This window comes from Lynx rufus, unplaced genomic scaffold (genome assembly GCF_022079265.1).
Source record: "Lynx rufus isolate CCGP_SWC_20201006 ecotype Redwood Valley unplaced genomic scaffold, mLynRuf1.p SCAF_9, whole genome shotgun sequence".
Taxonomy (NCBI): Eukaryota; Metazoa; Chordata; class Mammalia; order Carnivora; family Felidae; genus Lynx; species Lynx rufus.
Window position 1 is genome coordinate 67,507,950 of NW_025814897.1, and position 17,998 is coordinate 67,525,947.

General features: G+C 41.3%; 1 protein-coding gene across 2 annotated transcripts; it reads right to left on the reverse strand.

Annotated features, from left to right (window-relative positions):
- Positions 1 to 6,898: 6,898 nt before the first annotated feature.
- On the reverse strand, positions 6,899 to 12,190 carry ZBED5 (zinc finger BED-type containing 5). Of its 2 annotated transcripts, none has more exons than XM_047071163.1 (3): positions 12,000 to 12,190; positions 10,290 to 10,404; positions 6,899 to 9,191 (listed from the first exon to the last, which is right to left on the reverse strand). In XM_047071163.1, exon 3 carries the CDS (start codon positions 9,048 to 9,050, stop codon positions 6,966 to 6,968), a length of 2,085 nt encoding a protein of 694 aa, XP_046927119.1. In that variant the 5' UTR covers positions 9,051 to 9,191; positions 10,290 to 10,404; positions 12,000 to 12,190; the 3' UTR covers positions 6,899 to 6,965. The 2 variants fall into 2 exon arrangements, with proteins under 2 accessions (XP_046927119.1, XP_046927120.1); XM_047071164.1 differs by having other exon boundaries at positions 6,899 to 9,222.
- Between the last annotated feature and the right edge of the window lie 5,808 nt (positions 12,191 to 17,998).

Genomic DNA, 17,998 nt, shown 5'->3' on the forward strand with positions numbered 1-17,998 from the left:
TTTTTTTTTTAATTTTTTTTTTTCAACGTTTATTTGAAACGAGAGAGACAGAGACATGAGAGAGACAGAGCATGAACGGGGGAGGGGCAGAGAGAGAGGGAGACACAGAATCGGAAACAGGCTCCAGGCTCCGAGCCATCAGCCCAGAGCCAGACGCGGGGCTCGAACTCACGGACCGCGAGATCGTGACCTGGCTGAAGTCGGACGCTTAACCGACTGCGCCACCCAGGCGCCCCATTTTTTTTTTTAATTTTTTTTTTTTCGACAGAAAGCAACGTTTAAGAAAGAGGACTACTCAAACTACTTCTGGCTGATTACTGTCCCAACAAGGCATATGAGTTATTAAATTAAAAAAAAAATCACACCATATTTATCTAGGTCTTCAACAAATTAAAGGAAAAATAAGTTTGTTTTTAAGGTTAATTTCTAATTTGAATTTTATATGCCTGATTCACAGCTATCCCAGCCTAAGCTAATAAATAAAATACATTTATCAAGTTGTCCTACCAGGAGAAATAAATGGCACTTGATGATACCTAATAATATCAACATGCACTGATTTAGTTTCTGGTCTATAAAATATTACCAGTGGCATAATTTTGAATGATAAAACTATGGTAGATGACTAAGTAAAGAGATCAGGCTATCTTAGTTTGGGATGGCACTCATCTCAACATTGAAACTAAGTTTACCAATAAATTCTAGCTTTATATTGCTTTCCCTTTGGACTATGTTATGAGGATTTTGCCAATGTAAACTATCTTTTTATTTAAAAATTTTTTTTAACGTTTATTCATTTTTTTTGAGAGAGAGACAGAGTGTGAGCAGGGGAGGGGCAGACAAAGAGGGAGAATACAGGATCCGAAGCAGGCTCCAGGCTCTGGGCTGTCAGCACAGAGCCGGACACGGGGCTAGAACTCACGAACTGCAAGATCATGACCTGAGCCGAAGTTGGACACTTAACCAACTGAACCACCCAGGCACCCCTCCAATGTAAACCATCTTAATAAAGGCATTTATTGGTCTAGGTAACAAACAAATTACAGGCAGGATAGTAATCAAGTGCTCTGATTCAGTCAGGGCTCTGATTTAATTTCTCACTAAGTTTCTGGCTCTGCCCTCCTCTATGTGTTGGCTTTATCCCCAGGCTAGAGAGATGCAGCAATTCCAGTTCTCCCAAGTACACAGGACCTTGATTTCTTCCTTAAAAAAAAAAATTTTTTTTAAGTTTATTTTTGAGAGAGACAGAGTTCTAGCAGGAGACAGGCAGAAAGAGAGAGAGAGAGACAGACAGACAGATAGACAGACAGAATCTGAAGCAGACTCCAGGCTCTGAGCTGTCAGCACAGAGCCTGACAGGGGGCTCAAACTCCTAAACCACAAGATCATGACCTGAGACGGAGTTGGACACTTGACCGACTGAGCCACCCAGGTGCCCCAGGACCTTGATTTCTTTAAAGTGAGGAAACATCTTTTCTCAAAGCCCCTATAATAATCCACCCTTGCTTTTCTCTAGCCTACACTGGGTCACATGCTACTCTGGACAAATTCTTGTGGTCAGAGTAATACTATGCCTTAATAAACTTAGATCCAGGTTCCTGAACAATTGTTGTAAGTGCAATGGCATTGCACTCACCAGTATTTTTCAAATGGTGGATCATGACCCAAGAATGTATCATGAAATTAATCTTCAGCACCTACTCTTCATTTAAAAAATTAAACAGATTTGAGATTGTGTTGCATATATGGTTAGTAGTATTTTACGAAACTTTGCTGCTTATGCATACACACACCTGGATTATAGTATAAAATCTGTTTCTTATTGTAAACTGAGGTCAAAAAGAGTTTGAAAACTACTATCGTATGCAAAGCAGGTTCACTCCCCAAACTGGAGTGGGGTCAGCTGTTGCTTAAGTACATGGATTATGTAAGGGAAAAATGGATCCCTGAAAGAAAATAGATACAATTTGGGAGAAGAAAATAGATGCTGGGGATAGTCAACAATTCCTACTGCAGCTTGCTGGACACTTACTATTTAATCTATACTGGATTCCAATACAGTCATAACCAAGCGTTTTTAAATTTTTGCAATGTTTTCTCAAAGTATACCTCTCTTCCAAAGCATTTCTTTCCTTCCATCCAGTAAGTATCCATGATGGGGCAATTTATAAATTTCATCATTTGGTTGGTGGAAAGTATTATGGTAAAAGACTCATTGAAAAGCTTGGCTTCTAGGGAAAAAACCCATATTTCAAATAACTGAGCACATCTTTATCATCATCCTAATCTTTAGGTTTAAATGTGGATCTTATTTGACAATAACTTTAGAGTTCATTTTAGTTTAACTAAGTCAAGAAACTAAGGCCTACAGAGGAGGATGAACTTATCTAAGGCAGTTAATTAGTTGTAGAACACGAGTCTCTTGACACCTGCTTCAGAATTCTTTCCACTGTACTAATTAACAGTACAGTTACACCAACTTTAAAAAAATGAAAGCAAGTAATGAACATGAGTAAATTCTAGATGCACCTAGTTTTACACTGCTGATGGATTCTTTTAAGAGGTGTAGGTAAATTATATTTGGGGGAGAAAAACTGATTTTTTAAGGCAACATGGGAGCTTATTTACAAAATGCCACCTTTGAAGTCTTTGAGAGGCAAAAAAGTTAATACTTTATACGTTTAAGGCTAAGAATTTTAAAGCTAATTTTTATAATGTTACAGTATAAATTGTATTTCACCTTTTAAGGCAGGGAATTCAATTCACTGAGCTTTTTTTTAATGTGTATTTATTTTTGAGATAGTAGAGAGCATGCAAGTGTGTGCACAGGGGAGGGGCAAAGAGAGGGGGACAGAGGATCCAAAGCGGGGTCTGTGCTGACAGCAGAGAGCCCTATGCAGGGCTCAAACTCACGAACCATGACATCATGACCTGAGCTGAAGCCGGATGCTTGACCAACTGAGCCACCCAGGTGCCCCTTTGTATGATTAGAAATTTACTAAGATCTATGAATGATCCTAAAGAAGTCCCAGATACTAGAAATTACAATGAGTATTTATGTATGTGTGGTACTAGGAAATAATCCTCATTAAGAAATAAAAGCAGTTTCAATTACTTATTTTTTATTACCATTTCTTTTTTTTTAATGTTCTTATTTTTTAATGTTTATTCATTTTTGACAGAGAGAGACAGAGCACAAGCAGGGGTGGGGCACAGAGGGGGACACAGAATCCAAAGCAGGCTCCAGGATCTGAGCTGTCAGCACAGAGCCTGATATGGGGCACAAACCCATGAACCGTGAGATCATGACCTGAGCCAAAGTCAGATGTTTAACGGACTGAGCCACCCAGGTGCCCCTACCATTATTTCTTAAGTAAACTCTGTGCCCAACATGGAGCTCAAACTCACGGCTCGGAGATGAAGAGTTGCATGCTCTACCCACTAAGCCAGCCAGGCACCTCGCAATTTTAATTACTTTAAATATAGAGATTCACAGTGAAAAAGTCCTTTTGGGTTAGATACATCAAATTTTGTTTAATGCACAGGAAGAGTAACTATCATTTGAGGATGCCATAAGGACATTTTTTAGTTCCCAAATATCTCTTCCAGTATGAAGCATGCCACCCATTTCTTCCTTTAAGAGTTGTTTTCTCTTTTGTGTGAAAGGGTTTGGAGTACAATAGAAAGGGAGTCTGGCCGTGTTCAAGACTTTGTTTGCTTTGCTTTTATTTAAGAAAGGCAAAGTCTGAAGAGTATGTAGGGTTTAAACATCCAAGGAAAAAAACATCTTCTGTCTTAGGATTCAGCCATGGTACCTACAGTAGGTTAGGGTAACACAGAAGTTGCTGTCTGGAACTAGATTTGCCTATCATCCAGCAGATCCCAGGCCCACCTTCAGGTGCTAACAGTCTACTCTCACTAGCCACACACACTATCCCTAGGTTAGTCCTGATATGTTACAGAACAGATAAGAAGTTGGCATCAAGAATCAAGTTGGGATAGTGGTAGCATTAAAGTGGTCTATTACGAGACAGCAGGGTCCCAGTCAAAGGACCTGGGTTTAATACCAGAATCTAGACTCTCAGAGGAGGAAGTTACAGGTAAAGAAAGATATCTCAAAGGGTGCCTGGGTGGCTCAGTTGGTTAAGCATCCAACTCTTGATTTTGGTTCAGATCATGATTTCATGGGATCATGAGTTCGAGCCCCACAACAGCCTCTGCATGGACACTGCTGAGCCTGCTTGGGATACTCTCTCTCCCTCTTTCTCTCTCTTAAAATAAAGACTTAAAAAAAAAAAAAAGGACTATCTCAAGAGAATGATACTCTGAACAAAGAACTTAATCAAGGGCTCAGGTTCAGTGATCACAAGAGTCCAGTTACAGACTTGAGGTATCAGCCAGACATGGACATTATGGCATTATATACACTTCTCAAATTAGGGTAGATTTAATTCTAGGATTAGTTGACAAAAAAACCTGCATATATGAGAAATTATGATGAATCTTTTTGGAGAATTAATTTTCCCTGATGGCAATTTACTTCCTATTTTTACATAGTTTTATATTAAGCAGTCATACATTGAAGTAGAAAGCTAATTTTTGATTAATCTAAAGAAAACACAGGATTTTAAAGAATGTCCACATTTTAGGAGGGAGTTTTAGCTATACTCCCAAGTCACTGTTTGATGCTCTTAAGAAAAGTCTGAAAGGCAGTGGACCACAAAAAGTACCATCTATGGAAAAGACCTGCTATATTTTATTTGTTTTTTTTTTTTTTAATATTTTTTTTTAAATTTTTTTTTTCAACGTTTATTTATTTTTGGGACAGAGAGAGACAGAGCATGAACGGGGGAGGGGCAGAGAGAGAGGGAGACACAGAATCGGAAACAGGCTCCAGGCTCTGAGCCATCAGCCCAGAGCCTGACGCGGGGCTCGAACTCACGGACCGCGAGATCGTGACCTGGCTGAAGTCGGACGCTTAACACACTGCGCCACCCAGGCGCCCCTATTTGTTTTTTAAAGTAAGCTCTACACCCAATGTGGGGCTTGAACTTATGACTCCGAGATTGAGAGTCTCATGCTCTACTGACTTAGCCAACCAGGCACCCCAACCATCTGTTTAAATTACATCTTTACTGTGTAACCTTGGACAAATTAAAAACTCACTTAATCCCATAAGATTGCTGTAAAGATTAACATACAAGCATCTAGTAAGATAAAATAGGTGCTTAATATTATCTGACAAAACCTGGGCTAGACATACTTAACCTTGCTGCCTTAGGTTAGGTAAGGTCCTACGGACTAGAAGGCTATTGAGTTGCCAGAGAATAAAAACCTAGATTAGAAGTGAGTGTGGAGGGGCGCCTGAGTGGCTCAGGTGGTTAAGTGTCTGACTCTTAATTTCAGCTCAGGTCATGATCTCACAATTCATGAGTTTGAGCCCTGCTTCATGATCTGTGCTGACAGCAAAGAGCCTACTTGGGATTCTGTCTCCCTCTCTCTCTCAAAAATAAATAAACATTTAAAAAAATAACTACAAGTGAGGGTGGAAGTGAAGTTTAAATGGGACATGGTTGGATATGACAGAGAACTAATATATGCTGTACACCTATTCCTATCATCTACTGTTAGGAATTTTAGATACATACTCATTTGATCTTATTAACAACCCTCAAATAAGGTGTACTTTTACACATGAGAAAACTGTGGTGTGGGAAGGCTCAAACTGCCCAATATTAAATAGCTAATTAAGCAGTGGAGCAAGTCCTCCAACCTAGTCATGCTACCACATTCTGCCTTAGTGAGGGGAGGTACTTCTACTCCCCAAAATGTGAACTCAGTTTGAGTAAGTGAGATTAAATAAAATAATGGCTACCCATATAACAGGAACACAAAATATTTAACACTGAGCTGGTGACCTGTACATGTGAGGTGATATGGGAAGAGAGCCTATGGAAAGTCAGAACTCTTTCAAAGAATTCTAAAAATAAATTGATAGGGTGTTTCAAGTCTAATCATTAGTAAGTGATTAGTAAAACCTCATTAGTCTACAGTATATGGAATTTACAATACTCTATATAGGAACCGAGAAACAATAAAAATATCTGAAAGCATTCCTCATTCTTCTTCCCCTCTCCAATATTTCAGCTTGGATAAAAGCTGTGACATCATTTAGTGACTTCTGCCTCATGAATTCTGGGTAACAGAATAATTAAGCCAAAAACACAAAGGGTAACTAACATTCAGTACACATGCAGATATACAAATATGAGCCACCATACCCTATTCCGTTTTTTGTTGATTCACCTTCACCAACATTTTCCTTTACTGAGAATTTTACTTTAGTAAGGCCTTTTGCTGGGTAACAGAGACAGTGCTGAATAAGACCTTACAGGAGCTCAGTCCAGTAACAATGGGAATCACGAGGCCACCAAGTAGTTCCCAGTTGAGACAGACACAAAAACCAGGACCAAAAGAGAAAGATAACAGAGAATCAAAGTACCAAAGATAAGTTAAGTCAAAGTATTGAAAAGCAAGTAAGAGTTTGTCAGGAAGCAAGGGGAAGGAATATTTTTTGAGACCTGAAAGCATGAAACAGTGTGATGTGTTTAGGGAACGGCAAGAAGTTCCATGTGACTGGAGGGCTGCATGGTAGGCAGGACCAGAAAGATTCGTAGTGATTAGATCCTAAAGAGATAAATTATGCTAAGAAACTGGGATTTTATCTTGTGGATCAACATCTTCCACAGTTAGGACCATGAAACTTTTTGAAATTACAATGTGAAGAAGAAATACCAACAATAAATACACACTGAAAGCTTCTGATTCTTTAGCTTTCCTAAAATCTAAAGTATAAAAAATATGAATCATTTTATTTAAAACCCCAAAATACCAGAGATGAAGTAAATCATCTTTTATTTTCATCTTATACTTGGTTATCAAGAGACATGCAAAACCCTCTAATTTTAATGAGAACAGTGTTTTTGTGTCTTTTTATCACATATCCGCTTAATATTAGGTGTAATGTTGCTAAGTCGAATCCGCATATGAGGTGCGGCATCAAGTCTTTTCCTGTATTTCGTTTTTGTTGCAGCATAATATGAAAATCCTGTTTCACACAGGTGCATTGTAGCAAAAGGAAGAAGTACACGAACTGCACGCCTTGCAATGCTTGGGTACTCTTGAATTAGGCTACTCCAAAAATCATTTAGTGAAAGTTCGCTGAAATTTTGTTTCACTTGAGAATCAGATGTTAAATCAATCAGGCTCTCATAGTCCCGTGCTACTAATGAAGCTGGTTTAACAGTTACTGTAAATGGATTTCTAACCCAAGTGTTATTGTCATTTGTTACAGGAAAATATTTTAACAGAGTAGAGCGCAAACCCCTTAGGTGCTGCACAATGGCACTACAAATATCTTTATCCACTGTAGAATTAATTTCGGTCAAAAAGTCACTGAGAGTAGGAAAACAATCAAAGTTTTCTTCTTCTACGGATGAAGCCCAAAATTCCAATTTTCTTAGCAATGATGACATTTTATCAAATACTGTAAAAACTGTCACATTTTTTCCTTGCATTGATAGATTTACCTCATTTAATTTAGTAAAAATATCTGCAAGATATGCAAGTCTTAGCAGCCAAGATGAATTTGTTAAACAATCAGACAGTCGAAAAGCAGAATCCATGAAAACCAATAGTTCACGACGGAGCTCAAAAAGTCTTACAAGAACTTTACCTCGGGAAAGCCACCTCACCTCTGTATTCAGAAGAAGTGCTGTGTGCTGGGCACCCATTTCCTCACATAAAATTTTTAGTAGCCTAGATTGATGTGGTCGAGCTTTAATGTAATTGATGATCTGTACTGCCTGATCTAGCACATTTTTCAGAGATGTAGGCATTATTTTAACTGCTAGTGCATGTCTATATAATAGGCAGTGACTACTGGTGCTTTCGGGAGCCACATATTTTATCAAGGTGACAGCCTCAGCAATTTTCCCGTCCATTGCCCTAGAAGCATCACTACAAACATCAACACATTTTTCCCATTCAATTTCATGTTTCTGCATAAAACTGTTGATGCAGTTGAAAATTTCTTCACCAGTAGCATTACTTTGCAAAGATTCACATAAGAGTAGGTCTTCCTCAATAGATTTATTAAACCTGTAACGAACAAAAACAAGCAGCACAGCAAGTCCTGAAACATCAGCTGATTCATCTAGTTGCAGTGAAAACCCATCACAAATTTTCAGTCTACAAACAAGCTCTTCTTCAATGTCAGCAGCAAGATCTTTAATTCGACGTGCAACAGTACTATTTGATAGTTGTACTGCATCTATTTTTTTACTATATTGTTCATCAAACATCCGCATCACGACATCTTTAGCACAAGGCTTGATGAGTAATTCTCCAATAGTATGAGCCTCTCCACTCAGGGCTATATGGTAACTTACATTGTATGATGCCTCTGTAGCACTTTCATTATCTGTATTGACAATTTTAGGTGTTGGGGGTTTATTATTTTCAGGTGAATCAAGATGTTGCTTGAAAAAGCTTATGTCTTTGTCTTTATATGCAGCGTGTTTAGTTTCCAAATGTCTTCGAAGCTTACTAGGGGCCAAAGAACTATTTGATAAAATTTTCTTACATAACACACACTGAGCATGAGGTGCATCTCTATTTCCAAAGTAAGTAAATCCAAAAGACAAGTAACTTTCATCATATTTTCTTCTTTTTGGTTTCTTACTAAATGTTGTTATTTTGTTGGAATTGGACATAAATTTGACCCTGGAAAGCTCACCTTCTGATTTTTTAGAAACTGAAGGCTGCAATTGTTCATCCTCACTTTGTAATATTCCAACCTTTTGATCATTTGATTCAGACACAATTTGATAACAAAAAGATTCTACTTCTTGTTTAAGACTTCCTTGTTTCAGCAAGAGATCCATAGGTAACGTGTTTGTGGCACAAAACATGGTTAATTTAGAATAAACATTGAGTATCACAAATATGTTGAAATTATATGACAGGATACATAGAAGATGAGCAATCATCAAAGAGATGATACAGAGCAATACATCAGTTAATTTGTAAATGCTGCCTATGCATCAATGCGCAGATGGAACATCACACGTTCGTGTATCAGGTGATCTCTCATGCGACTTCCTGGTGCTCTCAGGTTTGGCACACCTTTTCTTAAAGGTAGATTATCACATAAAAATAAAGCTATAGAAATGAGTTTAGTATTCTTAAACTTATATTTTAAAATAAACTATAAAGAAAAATTGTTAGCATTGATCTTTTTCTCAGAACACTTATTAACTTAGAGAATATTAATGTTCTATAAAATATAATGTGGGAACCAGTGGGCTGAGAAATAATGAAGAGCTGATAAGTGTGTTTTTAAGGAAGGGACCTTGAAGAATATGTCCCATGGCAGGGGTTGGCAAACTTTTTCTGTAAAGAGCAATCTAGTAAATATTTTTGACTTTACAGGCCATATAGTCTCTGTTTCAACTACTCAACTCTATAGTTGCAGCATGGCAGCAGACACAGACAATACTAACAGAACGGATATGGCTGCGTTCCAATAAACCTCTATTACAAAAACAGACAGCTTGGGCCATAATTTACCAACCCCTTCTCATGGCAAATAGTGTCTTGGAATCCCTTTTAACTTTCTGATGCCTACTGCCATTACATATTTTCACTGTTGATACTATTATACATATGAAGCCTCCTACCAGGGCTAGCAACAATTGTGATGAGCTGTATTAAAAATACACACAGTTCAAAGTTTTGCAAAACACAGAATTCTGTATCCTAAATACTGTGCTAACAATGAAAAATAAACTAATGACCAAAAGTTACCTACTATTTCTCTGGAATCAAAATCACATAAATATTTATATTATCCAAATTAAGACCCATTCAAAGTAATGTACATTTTACTGAGTACTCTGCATTCCATTATGCTATAGGTGAAGATTTAACCAGGACCTAAAGAAAACATAAACTCTGATTTTAATAGGTTTATTCCTCATATAATTTTAATAGGTTTATTCCTCATATAATTTTTAAAAGCATAATTAGAAGGGAGAGTAATGCAAACTTTAAGACCTCTGAAGAAGACTACTAACTTTGCAAGTTAAGGAAAACATATTCAGTGTCTATCCAAATATATCTGCTTTTGATTTAAACTTCATGATTTGGCTACAGAGTAAGCTTTGAATTCTTATGTTACATCCTAAAGCAAAAATGGTTCTCCTATTAACAGCTAGATGGTAAGATACCTGAAATGAGTAGTACTCCCTTCTGCAATCACACTCTCCACCTTGGCAGCTTGAAATGCAGACTCTTCAAAAGAATAAAATTAAGGGATGGGGTGGAAAGGGAGTAACCAAAAGCCTAGAATGAGAAAAATTAAAATTAGACACTGCAAAAGCAGAACTAACTACAAACCTCTAAGATGATCTTTCATTACAATTTATTTTAGACCCAGGCAGTGCAAGAGATTCTTCACTGCAATGCAGTGAACTGAAATAGAAGATGGCTAGCATAGTAAAAATGCTAGTATCTTTGTTTCATTTAATGCCCTCGTTATTTCATCGTTTTGAGACAGTCTCCCAACCACTGACTTCATAGAAACACATGTAAAAAACTTTCAAAAACTAAACCTAACTTTTAAAAGTACAGCCACATTTTAATGTCTCTAAAACTAAACATGAAAAGTTATCTAAAATAGAATCATACAGGGAAGTGTTATTTGAAACATGCATTTTTGCTATAACCACTTTTGTCCCCTAACCAAGCTCCTAATTTAGGTTATTAACGTTTAGTGAGTGATCATTTTTTATTATGCTTGAAACTGCTAGATCCCTCATACAGATTATTTAATCCTCAAAACAAACTTGAGAGTCAGGGACTATCAACAACCCCACTTTAGAGATGAACTAACAGACACAGAGAAGTTAAGTCATCTGCTAACTTAACACATCTTGCAAGTGAAGAACTAAGAGCAGAACCCAAAAGGTTGGGTGGGACTGCAGAGCTCATGAACCTAACCATTCCTTGTGTGTACCTTGTATTCTAATTTCCCAAGCACTAACGGGCAACAGAGGGAAATGGATTACAATGGATTACGACTGCCAGAAAGTCGAGGGTCTCAAAGTGCAGCAACAGAAAACCCTACTCTTATCACTGGGAGCAAAAGAGCAATAGATTCTCGTTTCTACAATCCCGATTTGAAGTTAGCAACAGAGAAGTTCGTGGAGCTGCTGGTTAGGATTAGGATCCCTCTCCCTTGGTACCAGAGGACACAACGGAGTAGGAAGCTTTGTTTTCCTAAGTAAGGCCTCAACCCCACCTCTTTTAGAGGTGCTTCCCGAATCTCTCGAGGACAAAGAGTCTGGACTCCCTAGAGAGTAAAGTTTCTATTCCATTCCCCGAAAAGGCGGGCAGGGCGGGGGCGGGTGAGAAACCCGGTTCTTTTGTCTCTTCTGAGTTAACTGACAGGTAATACCATCCATTCACCAACCAACCCCCCCCTCCCCCGCCTCAGGCGTTTCCAGCTGTGAACAATACCCTCAGGGGCAGGAGGGCCAGGTTAAGAGCGCAGTCCACTCAGAAAGCCTGGGCAAAGGTGGATGCGGTCACCCCTTCCTGCACCTACATGCTCCTTTAAGCGGCCACTTCGATGTGCTGCCCAGGCCAGCTATCCCTCCTTGTCACAGGTGCAGGCTGCCAGCAGACCGCCACATCTGGGGACTCGCCCACCCTCGCCTCCAGAACTCTTCTCTCGCGTCCCCGGGAAGTCTCCTCAGCACCCAACACTGTCTCTCTACGTCACCTCCATCAGTGATGGAGACCGGTCTTCGCTGCGGCTGGGCTGCAGAGCAGCGCCGCGGTCCCCAGCTGAGCCTGCGGCCGCCATTTTACACAGCTCAAGGCAGCGGCCATTTCAGAGCGCACCGCTCAGCCGCCGTGGCGGCTCTGGTCCTCACCTTCACCGAGGCCTGAACGGGGTCAAGAGCCAGTCGTCGCGGACTGGAAGGGGGAGGAAGGGAGGAAGGAATGAAAAACAAAACAGAGGGAAGGATTCGGGGACAGGGAGATGCTCTCAGCTCAGGGATATCGCCTATGCCACCTCCATAGAGATCCAGTTCGCGGCTGGCGCGGTCGCTCCTCTGAAGATAAATTTAGCACTCTGGAGCACCCGAACTTACAGTCTTCACGAGCGGCTCCGCCGCCGCCCAATCAGCTCCAGAGCTGCTCCCCGCCACCAATCCGCGCTGAGCAGCAGGGCGGGACCAAAGGAAAGGACCAAGCTCGGTTGAGGCGCGACCCAGCTGCTGCCGCCGCCGTGTTGGACCGGGGCGATGGGAAGCTTCGGCTGGTGCTAGACGTGAAGCGATTGTTTTCAAACTTCCCTGGGCTCCAGATAGTCCGGGGGCTTGTTTAGAATGCAGGTTCCTGGGTGCTGCCTGACAAAGTCGGTGGTCCTGTGGGGCTGCACATGACTCTTGGAATCTGCATGCTCCCAAGCACTGGCGTGGTGCCCAGGCGGCGGTGATTTGTGTAGTTTCGCAGTTACCCCAAGGAGCGCGCACAGCCTGGCTGCGGCTGCTTTCACGACCTCTTTGTTCCCCGAGCCGCACCCCAGGCTCAGGTTACGCAACCGCCTCCTCTTTCTCTTGTTTTCCCAAAGGAGTGGGGGCACAACACCCCTTCCTTTCCTCGCCCCTCCCGACGCTGCTGTGCCAGGGGCTCGTGGGGGCTCGGCCGGGAGCTGAGCCTCCCGCTAGAGGTCTCGAGTGACCCCAGACGCGGTGCGGGCTGCCGTGTAGGGATAGCGGCCTCTCCGCTGTGTCACAGGAAGAGTCCGCTCGCTCCGTCTTGGCACCTCTCACAAGTGGCACCCTCCCCGAGGGGAACACCCGGCCGCCTGCACCGGCTGGCCGGCCCTCTGGAATACTCCGTTGGCTAGCTGCTGCTTTCGGGTGGTTTAAGCGTGGTTCTCTCCCACGCCCCTCCCGCCTATTAAAAACAGCCCAGCAGAGGGTACCGGCTGGGTATTTCCCCTTTGGCGATCCGTCGCGGAGACCAGGAGTCGGTTTTTCCAAACTGTTTCCTTAAAATATATACACGTCTAGGGATAATTTGTTAAAGTACCAGTAGTACTAAACAGTAGGTCCCATTGTTTGTAATATTTCAGCCTTTCGAGGTCCCGTGGAAATAGCTAAATGAACGCTGGATAGTGTTTTCAGGCACTACACCAATGACAAAATTCCCATCTTGTAGTCAAAAACAAGGGCAGCTTCTGTTTTTCTTAAAAATGCTTCCTACATATGTGAACAGATCTCTTAGGCGTAGAAAGAAGCCTACCCTGCCGTTAGCCAAGATATCCAACCAGCCTGATGGGGCAGGGCCCGGGTGGTGGACGGATTGGGACTGCATGGTGGCCCACTGACAGTGAAGATTCTTGCACTCCTGCTTTTATGTAATGTGGCCTTGGCGTTGGTCAGGGCAGCTCCCCTACCAATGAAAGTACCTGGGGATTTGTCGGTTGGGGAATTGCCCGTGACAGACCCCCCCCCCCCCAGGAAAAGAACCATTGGGGAAAGAAAGAAGATTCCGCAGGGAAATTATGCGGCCCTACGTCCAGCTCTTGCCACTCTCCTCTACCTAAAGGAAGGATAGCTCCATATATTTCCCAGCCAAGGAGGGGGACAAATGGGTTCAAAGTCCCCACTCAGCAACAAAGGAATGTATCTATGGATACAAGTTACTCCAACCCCTAGGCCCACTTGGCCCCCAGGAGGCATTCCAGATGATAAGTGGACCTGGTTGGTTAAGGTACAGAATGGTTCATTAATTCCTAGGTATACATGTCTCTCTGGGAGCGCATAAGGCGTGGGTTCCCAGCGCCCTCTTGGCTCCCTCCCGGCACCCCAGACCAAAGTGAATACTTTTGTTCCTTGTACCGCAAATGGTTCAAAGAAACAATTAAGAAGTCATGTTCTTGTAAACATTCCACTTGAGGTGTTGAGAGCTAGATGACCTTGAAAGGGCAGGAGGGAATGTTACAAGAAAATAACTATGTTGTTCCTTAATGGGTGATTATACAAAGAAACATTTTTAGAATTAGGTAATGCTGAGAAACGTAGATAACACACGCTACAAGAAAATTGCTAACGAATATAATGCCACACTTGCCACAATAAAGCGGCCAGTCTAACACACTGCTGTTGTCTGTGCCCATTTTGTTGTTGTTATTTTTCGCTGACGCCATTCATCCTTCAGGAACCCCCAGACCTGCTGGGGCTGGACCTTGGCACTACCCCTTGACACAATTTTCAGGAGGCCTGCATAGATGATTTCCTTGGAATGTTCATAGAAGACAACATTTGGTCCTAAATATTTTTAAGCTAATTCAACATCTTCAGATCTTTGCCCTATAGTAAGTAGGCTATCCATATGTCTTAATTATTTAAAACAAATTTTCCCTGTGAAATCAAATCATCAAAATTTTAGGTTTCATTTGAACTTTGACCACAAAGGTGGGAATCATTTTTGGGAAGGGGGCGATGCAGTTTTACTTGAAGAGCAAAGAATTTCCTTTCTTCATTGCAAGAGTTGTCTAGCTTGATAATAACATTGGAATGATATCCCATATTTTCATAGATTTTATATTTCACAATAAACTATTACATATAAGCTCCCAATTTACTCTTCACACATCTGGTTTGCATCTTTATGAATTGAGAAAATCTGAAACATTCGGTTAATGGGAGAAATAGTGTTTAAACAAGTTCAGCTGAAGTCTAGGACTTCACCTACATCTTAAACATCTGAAGAGTCTGATAATCAAAGACTTGAAACATAAGAACTTATACTGTAATTGCTTAGTCAATAAATTATTAGGTAATGTTGGCTGATGAGACAGATTAGAAAATATATAGACAATGTAGAATTCAGACCAATAATGACAATAGCTAACATTTATTGAGTATGTAGTAGAATCCAGGGGCTATTCTACACACTTTTTAAGGTGTTAACTCATTTATTCTTCACAACAACCCTATCAGATGATTGTTCCCATTTTAAAGATAAAGAAATTGAGCAGTTTGGTAATAACTGCCTAAGTTCCCAAAGCTAATTGGTGGCAGAGCTTAGGTTAGGTGCAATTCTGGTTGTGGGAATTACAAGCCAGGTGGGTCTAGATGGTGTATGTGTATGTGTGTGCACATGCACTTGCAAACTCGTATTAGACAGATAACTATTGTAAATAAGATTATATTAATACATGGGGTATGTAGGTAGAGACTTATCATTAAAAAAGGAACTCTGTGTGTTACGGGGGCTCAAGTAAAATCATCACTGGAAGCAGTGACAAGAATTTCAACTGATCACCCAAATTTGCAGCCTCAGTTGCTGTAAGAGGTCTAAGATAGCAATTCTGTTCACATTGGTTGCATGAGTTAATTTGCATTGCAGTTAGGTTGGCCAGAAACATGTGATGAGACAGGGAGCTCTGGAGCCAGTATTGTAGTTCAGAGTGTCCCCCCCGTCCCAACCCTTTATACTCCTCTGTGCCAGGAGCTGATCCATCCAGCCTTCCTGATGGCACAGCCCGGGTGGTTGGTGGAAGGGCCACACACAGCGACCCTCCGAATGGGAAGCTACTGGTATCCCTTCTGTTACTCATCATGGCCATCCCCATGGTCCAATTGGCACTGATGATTCAAGATAAACCCATGGGGGCAAACTCGGGGATATTTTCTGGGGATGACCCCCAGGACAAAAAGAAACCTTATATCTAGCAGGTGCCACCCCTGCCTGCCTGTCCTCTACCTAAAGGAAGGATAGCCCCATATATTTCCCAGCCAAGGAGGGGGACAAATGGGTTCAAAATCCCCTCTCTGGCAACAAAGGAAGGTATCCATGGATACAAGTTACTCCAACCCCTAGGCCCACTTGGCCCCCAGGAGGCATTCCAGATGATAATTGGACCTGGTGGGTTAAGGTGTAGAATGGTTCATTAGTTCCTAGGTATACATCGTCTCTCTGGGAGCACATAAGGCGTGGGTTCCCAGGGCCCTCTTGGCTCCCTCCCGGCACCCCAGACCAAAGCGAATACTTTTGTTCCTTGTACCGCAAATGGCTCAAAGGAACAATTAAGAAGTCATGTCCCTGTGAACGTTCCACTTGAGGTGTTGAGAGCTAGATGACCTTTCATGAAAATAGCAACGCAAATACTTTATAAACTATAAGTAAGCGTAGATACATAATGAAAGTAGTATGAAGAAATTAATCAATAAGCAAAGGGCAGGAGGGAACGTTACAAAGAAATAACCACGATGTTCCTTAATGGGTGATTACACAAAGGAACATTTTTAGAATTAGGTAATGCCGAGAAACATAGATGACACGAGCTACAAGGAAATTGCTAACAAATATAATGCCACGTTTGCCCCAATAAAGCGGCTAGTCTAACACACTGTTGTTGTCTGTGTCCATTTGTTATTTTTGCCGATGCCGTTCATCCTTCGGGAACCCCTGGACCTGCTGGAACTGGACTCTGGCACCTCTGTTTTTCAGTATACGTGGGCTGGCCTGGGAAGACTACAGCTGAGGCAGGCCCTGAGTGAGCTGACAGCTGGGGGGCCATTTGCTGATCTTGCACCTACCCTTGAGCAGGGCAGCAAGTCCTTTCTTGAAAAAGGATCTGAGTGGCTCATCTCCATGTCTTGAAGAGCAGAGGTTATACACAGCATGTAACCTTTAACATAAATATGATACATTAGTATAGTTTTCATTACTTTTGTGAAAGTTCACATTATCGTGGTGTTGTGTATTTTGTCAACTAAAAAAATTTTTTTTATGTTTATTTATTTATTTATTTTCAACGTTTTTTATTTATTTTTGGGACAGAGAGAGACAGAGCATGAACGGGGAAGGGGCAGAGAGAGAGGGAGACACAGAATCGGAAACAGGCTCCAGGCTCTGAGCCATCAGCCCAGAGCCTGACGCGGGGCTCGAACTCCCGGACCGCGAGATCGTGACCTGGCTGAAGTCAGACGCTTAACCGACTGCGCCATCCAGGTGCCCCTAATGTTTATTTATTTTTGAGAGAGAGAGAGGCAGAATGCGAGTGGGTTGGGGCAAAGAGAGATGGAGGCACAGAATCTGAAGCAGGCTCCAGGCTCCGAGCTGTCAGCACAGACTTGACACTTGCAGGACTTGAACTCATGAGCCGTGAGATCATGACCTGAGCTGAAGTTGGACGCTCAACCGACTGAGCTACCCAGGCACCCCTATATTTTGTCAACTTTTGAGATGTATGAAATACTTAAGTGTTTTGTGACCACGTGTATGAGATTGAATTATTGGTATTGGATTTACAAGAGTTACATAAGTGCTTATAAAGGTTTCATTGGCTGAATGTTGGATATATTTCTTTTTTAAATTTTTTAAATTTGGGTTTTTAAAAAAAGTTTATTTACTTTATTTTGAGAGAGATAGAGAGAGAGAGAGAGAGAGCGCATGTGCAAGTTAGGGAAGGACAGAGAGAGGGAGAGAGAGAGAATCCCAAGTGGGCTCTGCACTATAAGGGTGGAGTCCCATGCAGGCTTGAACCCACGAACCATGAGATCATGACCTGAGCTGAAGCCAAGAGTTGGAAGCTCAACTGACTGAGCCACCCAGGAGCCCCCAAAAAATAGCTAAGAAAAGCTGACTATTTGAATATGCAAATTATGTTACATGTTTAGGAGGCATGGAGTCTGTTAAGCTTGTGAATTAATTAAATCATAGAGTATAAGTGAAAGTGATTGCCCATATTTTTATGCTAAGATTAGGAGATTATAGACTAATAACATTTATAAATTGAGTTTAAAGGCTTAAGAAATATGAGTTTGCAATTTTAACATATTGTGCCTATTGATAAACTCATCATGCCAATTATCAATTTATTGGTTATTGCTTTTATTCACTCCTAGGA

Bases quoted from the DNA above. Each gene is read 5' to 3' on its own strand.
- ZBED5 (XM_047071163.1), bottom strand. From the start codon at position 9,050: ATGATTGCTCATCTTCTATGTATCCTGTCATATAATTTCAACATATTT.